This window comes from Rissa tridactyla, chromosome 2 (assembly GCF_028500815.1).
Source record: "Rissa tridactyla isolate bRisTri1 chromosome 2, bRisTri1.patW.cur.20221130, whole genome shotgun sequence".
Taxonomy (NCBI): domain Eukaryota; kingdom Metazoa; phylum Chordata; class Aves; order Charadriiformes; family Laridae; genus Rissa; species Rissa tridactyla.
In genome coordinates this window covers 55,891,538-55,904,888 of record NC_071467.1, presented here as the reverse complement: position 1 = coordinate 55,904,888, position 13,351 = coordinate 55,891,538, and the positions used below count along the sequence as shown (strand labels likewise).

Here is a 13,351-nt window from a genome sequence, read left to right as displayed (position 1 = left end):
TCTAGCAGATTTTGAAAACTAAACTCAACCACTCACCAGACCTGTACCCTTCCCAGGAGGTCACATTGAAAAGTTCATTTAGTTCTAACTACAGGCTTGACCCTGCGGTCTAACACAACTTCTTTGGACACGAGAAGACAGCAAAAGCAGGTACTGGTTGCAATTAAAATCCAGCATATATTGTTAATAGCTATATTCCTCTATTGACTGAAGCATAGCTAATTTGATTTAGCTCAGATAAAACACTATTCCTATACAGACAGTCATAAACACATTTTGGGAGAGAACCTGGTCTGAATGGAACACTACTCATAAAAGGGTATTGAATTTTTAACATGTAAGGTTAGAAAAATGTTCATTTTCCACAGTGAAATAACTGGAAGATTTTCTGAGACGAGTAAGCATAGGTTGCTGTAGTAGACCATAAAATACATATCAGACTAATTCAAGATTTTACAGACTTAGTAAAAGCAAAGATTTTTCTTTCATAGTGTGTTTGTGTGATATCTGAATTACTTGCTTAGAGATTATTTCTTGTGGAAAAAAAAAGCTAACAAATAATTTTACCATCATTATTATACAGCAAAGGATTAAAAAAAAAATATCAGAGAAACCATTAACTAAAACTTAATAATCCAGGTAGGAAATCTCAAAGTTTTTCTCCTGATAATAGTACTTTTCTCCTTGCCCACCCACAAGGTCAGAAAGAACATCTACTGGATGAAGCGTTGAATGAATGCTAAAGCACACAAAAAAATCTAACATCTCAGGCATTTAAAAGGCACTGCAAATTTCATTTGCATGCAGATTATCACATTGTTACAGTCACTACCGTTACCTTCTTCCAGATTTACATAATGTATAAAAAAGTACAAGTTCCTTCTCCAAGTTATCACACTGAAATGCACTGCGCTAAATATTCTTTCACAGTAACAAATGTTCAAGATCACCTTCCTAAACTTCTACTTCTACGTGCTTCACTCTACTTTTACTTAAGCCGGTTTAACTTACAGTTTAAGGGCAGGAATCAGTTAAGGGATCTTGTATTTTTTACAATGATTTTAAGAAAAAGGAAGAGAAAGAAAAATATTTGTTGAAAAAATGATTATCAATCATTGTAAAAAGAGTAAATAGGCTTAACATTGGAGTTGGAATTCTTGCTACAGTGCACTGTTATATTTTGACTTATTATTATAAAAAAATAAATCTCTCTGTTTAGTTTAGGGTTAGTATGGGAAGGAGGTGTAAATAGAATACAAGCCACGAAGTAGTTAGAGTTACTTAAGCACTGAAAATGCAATAGCAACTCATCCTTATTGTTTTATCTGTGCTGAAACCTCTCTCTTTTTGACATTGGACAATAGCAGGTTTTCCTAAACTCCCAGTGGAAATGCTTTACGCTTTAGCTGTATGTTTTTAACCTACAGATCTAGTGTTTTATTTTGTTCCTGTGACACCTGATGCATAATAAACTATATACTCTAAGTGTCATGTTATCATTTTGCTGTTCAAAATGCCATCTCTCCTCTGAAACTTCACTTTGACAAGCATGTCAGAAACTGTGCGGTATTGTGAGAAGAAATGATAGCTGGTGGATGGCCAGAACTCTATTTTGTCTGATTTTCTGTACCATGAATAGTCTAATTAGGAAAAAAAATGTTATTTTTAAGAAGTGACATCTTCAGTTCTGAGATAAAACGGGAAAAAAATGAGGGAAACTATTTCAATTGCTGCAATAATCAAATTCTTTTGTGTCACTCCAAATACATGCATAAACATTTCCTCGCAAATCCACTTGTTAAAATTATTTCTCTTTTCCCCCCTGACTTGCACTATGACAGTAGTAATCAAGCCTGATAACTGTCCTTAACATTCTCAGCGTAGCCAAGCCTACCACCGCTCCCCTTTAGCAGAAAACTCCAGCTTTTTGCATACTATTGTCTGTACCCCAAGAACTGTGACTTTCTAAATTACTTCAGCAATAAACTTTGATAAAGGGAAATGTTCTCACCTAGAATTGCAGTTGGCACAAATGGATCTGTCATACATCATAAGCAGGTCAATGCAGAAAAGGTAAAAAGAGAGAGAACAGTAAATGATTGATACATGTTCCCCAGTTTTCTTTCAGAAAGTTACTGTAAGCAACCAGTATGTTGCTTATATATGTATTAAATTTCCACGGCAAGAAGTATAATAACATAATTACATATGCTTTTATTATGAAAAGGTCTATATTGGGTGGAAATCAAGAAAAAAATTGGTTACCTGGGTAATAAGAATTAGGCACTGTTGTGCTCAATGTGTTAGTTTTCATTGTAAATGAAGATGGTGAAGATACAGCTGCAAAGAGAAACAGAGCTGGTTAGAGACAGCGAAGTGATACGTGGCTTTTTAAGCTGAGCGATTGACTCGGTTTAGAGTCCACCCCGTGGTGTTTGTTGCACTGGAATGGGGACCTAGGGAAAACCAGGTGTGTCTAGTGAATAAAATAGCTCCTTGAATTTGGTCAGTTCTCTAAAAAGAAATGTCATCAGCAAAAGCATCTCGATCAGTCATGACGAATACACTTCTTAAATCAGAAGATTAGGCTGAATACTGATGCTTGAATAAAGACATCACGACAACAGGTGTTTTTGACAGAAGCTTTGATCATTATTAAGTTTACCTAGTAATACTCTAAATACTGTATGCAAATATTCTACTATAGTTCATTTTTTCCTTTTCTTTTTTTTGATTTGTTCAGACAGATGGATAAAGTGTACACAGATACTATTATGCCCTGAATATTACTCTTTGTTTAACAACGGTTTTCAGGGAGTGACACATAGACCAAAGCTTGCATTGATATTTAATCATTTAACCATTTGTAAAATCTATGGCAAAGCCCAATGCAACAAATCAAGTTCAGTTAGTTCCCCGGTATTCAGAGATCGTGTGAATTACTGTTTTAAGCACAGATACATTCAACAGCTGAGAGTTAATCGCAACATTTTACAGGATGTTCAGCCAAAGAATCATTAAAAGCTTTTAAGCAAAAGCTCATTCCGAAGTCAGCCTTAGTTGCTTATCTACATAGCCCGGATTCAGTCGGATCAGTGAATGTAAGCATGTTCTGGATACCTACAAGCAGACTAACAGGAACTGAAACACTGGAACAGGTTGCCCAGAGAGGTGGTAGATGCCCCATCCCTGGAAACATTCAAGTTTAGGTTGGACGGGGTTCTGAGCCATCTGATCTAGTTGAAGATGTCCCTGCTCATTGCAGGGAGGTTGGACTAGATGACCTTTAAAGGTCCCTTCCAACCCAAAGTATTCTATGATTCCATGAATTTGTGAAACAAAAGTAGAATCATGGAAGACTGGATGAGAAAGATTGAGATTATTCCTGCTGGCTTTCATCCATCTTTTTTTTCGGTTGATCTTCTAGGGTGTACAGCTGCCAGTCCTTGGTAAAATGGAGCTGTCTGAAAACAGGCTAAAATTATGCTTATGCTATAAATGAATATATCTGAGATTACTTTCCTTTGATTATGTCTCCTGAAGCACAGGATGGAAAGATCAGAGTGGTATTCCTGTTGGGTATGGACACATAGAGTAGTTGAGGTCAGAGCTGCTGCAGCTCATAAAACTGTCCAGATACAGAATGCAGCCAGGATAATAAACTTCCATAGGAAGCAGGAATGTTTGAAACCTTTTGCGCACAAAGATTATTCCCAAAGACTGTCAAGACCGCAGCTTCTGGTGACCACATTTCTTATGGGAAGTCCAATTAGAGTTTCTAGCCCTCAAGTGGTATAAAATATTTGTTATGCCAGTAATTTACAATTGGTTTAAGGTGGTTTACATAAAGAGGATTTAGTCCCAGGAACTCACTGCAGCTTCTGTGGTTGTTGTGACCATTCAGTAACACCACTGGAAAACTACATCATGATGATGGAAGATGAAGTTACATCTCTTGATCTCTTCACAAAAGCAAGCAATCTCATTAACTGCAACGGTATATTCTCACCATAAAGGCAGGTCAGATTTTGAAAGATCTATTTCAAAGCTATTTCAGAAGTAACTCGAACGCAAATTAACATTGCAAATTCTGAGCCTAATGCTGCTGAGAGAACTCTCACTGTTATAAACCTCACAGCGTGTTTGTACAATTGAGCTCGTCAAAGATAAGTTCTTATGCATATTATTAAAGAGTGGGAGTTGGGCCTCACATACCATTAGTACTTGAAACAAAATTCAATCTTTGGCAAATTCTGAAGATGTTCAAAAACACTGGTATACAGAAAAAACTAAGGTTCCTTAAGAACTACAAAAAACAAGGAAGTTTTTTGAACAGTCATTCTTTTTTCATTCTTTTTAACAGTTATAAAAAATACTGTTTTTCCTGGTCTTTGCTTAGTGCTAACCCTCGGACAGGAGTGAGTCCTTAATTAAAATTCTAATACAGGAAATTTTATGTCTCAAATTTTATTTATTTTCAGGGTAGATCTAAGAAAAACCAAGATATTAGAGAATCTTTTATGAAATTGCATAGCAGATAATTCCACTGAGTTCTTCCTTTGCACAACCAACAGAAAGAGCATCATCTAGAACTGGAAAGACAATCAGATCACCATTATTAAGTTATGACATTCAAAAATAAGTTTCGCCTACATAAACAGAAGTAAGCAGGGGAAGCATTTGAAGGACTTGAGACAGCATAAGGGATATAAAATTTTTAACATAATAGAGACTGGAGAAAGGTAAAACTGCAGCTGTTTCAGTAATGTCTTTGCTCTTCTGCAGAAGAAAAGGATGGACAGAAGAAAAAAGCTCAATTACCCTTATTATTTTTAAAGAAGTCTCTTCTTGATGTCTGACTGTCTCGCTCATTCGAATACACACTGTAATGTGCTGCACAGTGGGAAACTCTAGGTCCCATGGATTTTCCATGACTGAGTAATGAGGAGTATTTTAAAAACCATTTGCACCTTTCTTCCACCTTCCAAAAAAAAAAAAAGAAAAGAAAAGAAAAAACTTACATCTCCCATTTAGATTGTGCGTGTCCATGAAAGAGAAAGCTTCGTCACAGTTGGTGCCTTGCTCAGTGTAGCTTTTATCCATTGAATTCACCATCACTGTCATTTCCTGCCGTGTACTACTCAATGTCTCTTTCCGCTTTTTAGCCAATTTTCTTAAGAAATGAATGTTGAGGGAAAAAAAGAAAAAACAACACTCCATGAGCAGACATAGTCTTCATGTTGTTTAGATCAGTATTGTAGTTTGTTACAACATTATTACAATTATTCCTGCATTTCTGGAAATTTGATTCCACACTCACGTCTTTCAACGACATCTGACAATCAAGGAATAGTTGCCAATGCCCAGACTTATGGTGAACAGCACCTTAATCCTTGGGGACCACCACTGAATTAAAGGGGACTACTTGGATACAAAGGTGATGTGAGCTACTGTATCAGAGGCTACAACTGTTTAAATACATAAATAAAAATGACAGCAGAGAAGATTTCACTGGAAGTGACAAATCAGTAATAATTTTCACTTCACATGTGTAGAACTGTCTGGAGCTGTTTCATTGAGACACCATATAATACAACTGGTTTACATCATACTGTATAGTATACGTTTGATCTCTTAACGCACTGCACGAGCAAGTGACATTTTAAATTGACTTGCATTTCTAAAGACTATTCTCTGTCAATCTTGATTTAAGGAGAATTAGTCACAAGAGTTAGTTGCTTCTCAGCAGGAGTGATCTGTCAGAGACAAGATCTTGATTCCGATACTATAAAGGTGATTCATTAAGCTGCAGAACTGCTTTGGATGCATGAATCTCTTTTTTCCAGATCTGTCTGTTTCTGTCTAAACTAAAATCTGTGTCTCCCCCAGAGTTATGCTTAGCTACCATCACAAAATAACACGTCCAAAACTCTTGATTTTTCCTTCAAGCTCTGCAAGACATCTGTAGTCTTTATGATGGTGGACCCCATGCCCATTTGGCTTGTTTCCCTGGCCTGCGACTCCATCTTAGACCAAGCCTTTCTCCAAATCCTTGCCTACAGCCTTCATTTAAATTTTCCAGATTCCTTCTGTATAGTATCTTCAAGGTATGAGTTTTACACATAAATAACAGAAATACACAGAAATAACCACTCCGCATACTTTGATCTTCTCATATCTGTTTGTTCAATGGCTTTTCCTCTGTGGAAAACATAATAAACCAACTCATATCCATCTGCCAAAAAGATCTTTTAGATATGATTTTATGCTCTTCAACCAGAACTTACAGGAGCTTATTATCTCATCTACGTATCCTTCCACTTCTAGAGGCCTACTGCATCAAGCATAACCAACTTGTGCTCTCAAAGCCTTTCTCTTTGTTGACTCTCATTCAGTATGAAAAAAATTATTCCCACCACAAACAAAAATTTAATACCAGCCTCCATTACCTTTTCAAACAAACACGTTTGTCTCCCTTCATGCTGCATGGGAGGAGCTTTCTGTAACGTTCCCTACCAATAGCTCACTATTCTGCTTCAAATCACTGCCTGCAGACGCACTCTGCAGAGTACTGATATTACTGTTCACTATGCTGATCAGTATTGCCTCCGAGTCTCCCCATGTTCCCCATCTGTCTACTTGTTTCTTCTTTACAGCTAAAGAACAAGCCATCTGGGCAGGAGCCATGCTTATGTTCTGTACTGATATAGTACCAAGCTCAGCAGTATCTTAGTCCTTGACTAAAGCTCGAAAGGCCTTTGAAACTTCAGTCTTGCTGTTAACAAAAGTACTAATAGTAAGTGCAGGCATGGTATTGGGTCACTGCACACAGAAGTATTAAGGGTCACACTTGGCCCTCAATAATGTGCTGGGTTGCCATCCCATTCATGAGGGCATGTCCCCATGACTGAAAGTGACTGAAGTCATACTCTGCCTTAAAATCCCGCTACAGTACCTGCAGTAATGAGTAGTGTGTGCCTCTTTGCTCGCCCCAGCTCAAAAGGCACCTGCGTTAGCTTGAGCCACCATGAACACACTCCAAATTGCGACTGATGCTGAGAGGGAGAGCGCTTATGGTCAGTCGGATGGCAGCCACTTGTGGGACTCTGTACTACACTAAGCATTTGGACGCACAACAAAAACTCATCCATAAATGCTCATTATTACAGATTTCAGAATTCACTAATGATAATATTACAGTCCAGCTAAGAAAGAGTGTAAGATAAACAGTAACAAGTCACACTCTTCCTGAAGATTAAGTTTAACTCCTAATTTTGTGCTTTGGAATATTATTGGTGGACAGCAAAAATAACTCACAAACAAAGGTTTTGCTTCTAAATTTTCATTTAATTTTAATTTAAGGACATTAAATGGAGAAACTTAACAAGTTCCTTTATGATTGACACTAATTTACTTTGTAGACTTGATAACAAAACCAGTTTTTTATGACTTCACAGTACATAAATACAGAAAGGACCATTAGGTAATCCAGTGAACTCTTTTAAAATCAGATACAGAAAAATTTCACTCAAGTACTGTACGTAAAACAAAACTCCTATATCTTTGCATCCTTCAGTCTCCTCCCTCCTTCACTGTAATGAATAAGTGATATATTATTTAAAGTAGAATCTGAGATGTATCCCCTAATGCACGAACAACTTAACATAAGTCCTTTATAAGGACAGGCTTATCAAAGTGATAACATGAAATGGATATATTTTTTCCTCTTTCCACCCTTGGCTCAGGTGGCAACACACCAAGTCATGCATGGCTCCTCCTCTGATCCTCTTTAGCCTTAAGGTGAAATTACATACATCTACTCCTACCACCTGCCAACCACTGGGCAATTCCCAGCTTAGCTGGGCTGTGAAACCAGGACGTGAACAGTGACAATGACAGCATCCACAGTGTGGTCACTGAAACTTCATCTGTAAGGCACATATCGTACTTATTTACTTATTTTATTCCACAGCTGTGCAGACCATAGGAAAGTGCTTCAGGAGAATTGAGCACAAGAGCAATGCTTCAGGAGGGCATGCAGAAGGAGCTTTTCTTCACGAGACTCCCCTCTCTTCAAGCTGCAATCAGCAGTGTCTCTTTAACCAGTTGTCAATCCAATTAGCTAACGAGACACTGCATACTTACTAATGCCAGGAAACTGCAGTATATAGTGGCCTTCCCTTGACCACCAGTGGACCTGTGAGTACTATCTATTCACAAAACCTTTGATCGCTGTTAATCTCACAGGCTCATTGCTTTCTCCAAGAACTCTTGCATGTGAACATTGTCCGGGGTGAAAGGTAACAACTCCTCCTTAATGGTTTTTTAAATAAAAGTTACTAGGAGAACTGCCATGGGCAACATTACAGTGATACTCATCCGTATCTGAAAATACACAATGTGGTAAGATATATGATACCAGCCACTCAGTGGGATTACGAAAACCCCCATGCTCTGCGTATTTCAATCATCTGCTGTTACAGAGAATGTCCTTTATTTTACGGTAATGATTGTATCCTTCCCAAGGAAAGCCAGAGCTCTTGCTTATTACACCAATATGAAGTTCAAATTTCATTAGAAGTCAGCTAATTTTCTTAAAGAAATTACACTAACATTTTCTCATTTCCTGCATTTTTGTTTTTGGTCCCATAATCAAGCTATAGCAGATTGTTTTTACGACAGTAACAACTGTACAGTATTTCTCATTCTGAATCTAATTCTGGAAATAGGTCTTGTGGGAAAAGTTCAAATCTGCAACAACTGCTACAGGAAGAGAGTGATACCAGCCAGACTTTTGTACTGTGAACAAAAACACCCACTGGACTTAGTCAAGTAAACTTTAGCTGAATACAGCATTTTTTACATCTGCAGTTTTCAGATATTGCTGAAAGCGTTGCAGTGCTGCAGTCTCTGCAGCTCATCCGCTTCTCATCTCTCGATCCCTAGGAGGCTCCAGCTATATAAGATGTAAGAAACTCGTAAAACCATGGTACTTCACATCAATGTCACCACTCATGCTTTTAGATTTGAAGTAAATTCTGGGGGGGGAAGACTTAAATATTTGATCATCTTCACTCACAGAAAAGACACTTCATAGCTACTCTCTGATGTTTCCTCCTTCTTAAAGGAAAAGAGGTCTACAACCAAAGGAAAAAAATAAAACAGATGGAAGACCCCACAATGATTACCTAGGATGAAATTCTTTTTGTATGGAAAGCAAAAATTATCAGCTTGTCACACAAACAGTGTTACCATTGCTATATGAGGAAAGAGAATATACAATACCAGTCTCAGAAAAGAGGAGCCTGATATTCAGAACAATCTCAAAACTAGCCAGGAACTGTTGGTATTTTAAGGCACAATAAATTGAAAGAAGTGAGTTGGTGTAATGGTAAAAATATGGTAAAATACAGAGCAGACACATACAGACTCCCATGAAAACATTCTGTGGGATTTTGGGTATCGTTTACTCTGTTCTGTTACAAATACTAACAAAATCAGCCTAGGAAAATGATAAAGGCTTTATCACCATCTGTCCCCATTTTATCTGCCACCATGGAACTCTTAAATGCTGCATCTTTTCCTGTACAGTCCCTTCTAGTTGAAAGGATCACCATGTGAAACTTCTGCAAGCCTGACTCAATACCTTTCTCAAAATCCTCCTTCTCTGTGATTTCTCCCTCAAACAAACCAACTGTTAAGTTGCTGCTACATTATCAGCCTCTATTTACTTCATTTCCCATCTGCTTACCTGTATCCATTTTCTCTGTCCTGTCTTGACTTAAATAACAAGCTCTTTGGGACCCAGCTTGCCTTTTCCCTTCGTGTTCATAAAGTACTGGGCACAATGCATGAGGCACACGGGGACACTACCATAGTTAAGAGCAATGTAACAACAGTAAAAATAAAACAAAAAAAAAAAAAGGTGACTGGGGCTGATAACCAGAATCAACTGAGGTTGATTCTGAGAGAATTGCTCTGAAAGAAATGTGCCTTCCATTTTAATTTAGGCACAGTGAGAAAAGCATATTTATTTGAATCAAGCAAAAGCACTCACTTCTGTCTTCCCAATTCCAAACTGAGGGGTACTCCCCTTTTTCTATCACTATGCCTCCTTTCTTCCAAGCAAAGAAAGGAAAAACAAGAGGCTCCTACTTTCCACAGCTCCAGCGACACACTACCATCACCGTGATATTAATAAACACAGTGTTGCTAAAGGAATTGGGCTAAATTTTTTCCTTTAATTAATTCAATGAACTATTTTACTTATTATAACTTAAGATAACATAGCTTCTTCTTATATATATTTTGTTTCAAATTTCACTTCTCTATTTGTGGACAGGTCACATAAATGGTTCTGATGAAGAAAGGACTGGGGGTTTTAATACAACCCATTGGTGTGGTGCACTTGTAGTTACAAAAACTTGTAACAGTTTGCTCACCAAACGCCTGAAAGAATCTAAACTTTAATCAGAAAGATCCTTTAGTAAAATAACGGCTAGTTAAAAAGATACAATACAAAAAGTAGGACTAAATCGTCATTTTCCGCAACAGAGGTACATTACTAGGGGATATCCTACAACAGTGCATGCTGGGATTTGTACTATTCACCATATACACACTGATCTAGAAAATAGGTGAACAACATTGTTGTCCACAATGTTTTTGGACAACACACGACTTTTAATTGGTAGTAAAAATTAGAAATAGGGTTAAAAAGTTGCAAATTAATCTCACGAGGTAGGGTGACTGCACATTCACTAAAGATAAAATTCATTGTTGACAGATATAGTCATGCATATGGTAAAAAATAATCCTAACTATATACACAAAATATCGTGTCTAAATGACTTCAGAAACAACAGAAGAAAGAAATCTAGTAGTCACTGATTCTCTGAAGACAAAAATCCAGTGCCATGTATTGTCAAAATGGCAAAAAGAAGTCAGAAATTATTAGGTAAGGAATAAAGAACAAAACGGAAAATAGCATTAAGCAACTGTATAAATCTATGGAGCTCCTGCATGTTGAACACTGCATGCGATTCTGCCATGTGCCTATCCAAAAAAGATTTTCTCAAACAAGAGAACATATACAGAGAGGTGATGGGAAGACCAAAGGAGCAGATCCTACCAGAAGAGCGATAGTCCTTATAAAGATAAGGAGTCGCCAGTTTAAAAAAGAGGCAGTTGAACAGGGAATATGATAAAAGTATACAAAAAACATGGAGAAAAGTAAGAAAATAAGAAAGAATGACTAGTTCTCAAAAATGTAAGAACCAGAACCAGAGGGTATGCAGAAAATTTTTTAACTATAAAAGTAAATACTTTCACACAAACCAGATAATTACGGAACACGTCATCATAGGACTCTGGAGATAGCAAAAGTAAATTTCAGTAAAAGAAAAATTGATTAAGGGCTGAGTGGAGGACAGTGGATTCATTATTTTATCTTTGCTCTGTTCCTGTATTCATCTGAAGGTTTGTCACTGGACACCGTCACAGACATGATGTTAGGTCTGGTGGACTTTTAATCCAACATTTGATGCAATTTTTTATTATATTAAGAATCCCTGTACAGATTATGCAAGAAACAGAATGTAAACACCTTATTTATTTTTCTAGCACTTAGAATTACTCACCATTTTGCATTTTTAGGCTACTTACGATATACCAGGCAGGATTAATTATCTCAGAAATTAATTACTTTGCCTATCTATTTTGGCTGTCTATGATACACTAAAAGAAGACTCATAATTATTTGGGGGAAACTGCTTTAATCCAAAATCATTTAATGACCGTCACTGATTCAGTGACACTCAGTCCAAAGGTGTAATTTAATAAAAGCTCTCCACAAGAAGCGTATAAAGAAGTCTGCAAATGTAACTGACTTAATCCCTGTTTATTGTGTTTTCATATATTTTTCATAATTATGTTGTAATTATTTTTTCTTTACCAATGAAACAGTCCTTGTCAATAACCGTGATTGATTTCCTGTCTTTAGCAATGGGTCCTCTGAGGCAGAGACTTACACGTGTACGATGGAGTTCAGGTTTAGCCTACCACCCCTGGTTTGCAATACTACACATTTGGTATCACTGGGTATTATTCTTATCAGCATTAAAATTGGAAATACTACTTTCTATTTTTTAGGATATCCTTTTAGGGCATAAGTTGAATCTACAATGCCTCATCTGTATTCTTTATGTGACTTTTCACTGTCAAAAATCCTCACAGAACACAAGTTTTAGAAACTTGAATATCTAATCCAATTCCAAAATGTTAAATTTCTTTAGGCATTATTAAATAACTATGATTATAATTAATTAATACTTTTATTCTGCTTTATATTTCTTATGAAAACAGCAACACCGCACAGAACCCTTTTTACTTCCCCTGAATGGACCGAGACACAAATATGAAGCAATTGAAATCAAGCGAGGAAGTGAAATAGAAATAGTATGGCATTAGTGATAGCAAAGTTCTGCTCACAGCAAACTTCTGTCATTCAGTTTCACATTTCTATCCTTTATATTGACACCTAATATGCTCAATAATTCAGTTTCACAGTGACATTAAACTGTGTATTGTCAACACTCTATCAGACAGGAAATAAAGGTTGGAGAAATATTTTTAAAGGCACTACATTTTGCAGCAAGAACTAGCGAACACCTAATAAAATGCTTTACAAGTTGTCCCCACTTCAAGAACTAGAATTTCTAGAGAACCACCACAGGGAAGGTAATTTTCAGGAGAATTAAAAAAGAAAAGGGTAGGCAGGATCCCACTGAATTGTATTGTTCCTTGCTTAGGATCTCCTAGTATGCATTAGCTGTATTAGATTATAAAATTATTCTTTTCCTAAGAAGTCCAACACATATTTTGTATTGACATCACAACAAAGTAAAGCTACAACAGCATGGAAGACTGATGTAGAAATTATGAATATTTGACTATAGCCAAGGCTGCACAAGCCCATTTACCTGAGTTTACAAAGGGGCAGCTTATTCTAATTTCTTTTAGGTGCCCTTTCTTTGTTTTAATTATCAACTTCCTGCTTCAGAGCAAATGCTAACATTATTCATTTCATTTTTATCATGCTCTTGCATTCTCTGGTAAAGACAAAAGAATGAATTTTAAAAAAATGCTGTGATGCTACTCAAATTTTGAAAACAGTGTTCTTGATACCACAGGATTTCATTTTCCTGCCTTTCATTCACTGTGGCTTTCATTTTTGCCACAGAGACTTCAGAAGCACTTTCAGTAACATCAAAACTACTACTGGGAGACCAAGAAGGCATCCCAATACTAGCAGGACTAGCTAGAAAGGGAGGAGAAAGAAATAAAAGGGTGG

The 13,351-nt window shown here is 36.9% G+C and overlaps 1 protein-coding gene across 11 annotated transcripts in view; it reads right to left on the bottom strand.

Annotated features, from left to right (window-relative positions):
• The window catches only part of PTPRM (protein tyrosine phosphatase receptor type M), a 484,559-nt gene that overhangs the window by 94,628 nt on the left and 376,580 nt on the right, over positions 1–13,351 (bottom strand). For 6 of the 11 annotated variants that reach the window (XM_054191333.1, XM_054191334.1, XM_054191335.1 and 3 more), the window contains 3 exons: positions 5,022–5,173; positions 2,266–2,340; positions 2,012–2,038 (listed from right to left, as the gene is read on the bottom strand). In XM_054191333.1, coding sequence (XP_054047308.1) covers positions 2,012–2,038; positions 2,266–2,340; positions 5,022–5,173 — 254 coding nt within the window. The remainder of the gene's footprint in view (positions 1–2,011; positions 2,039–2,265; positions 2,341–5,021; positions 5,174–13,351) is intronic. The other 5 variants (XM_054191337.1, XM_054191339.1, XM_054191343.1 and 2 more) reach the window with 2 other exon arrangements.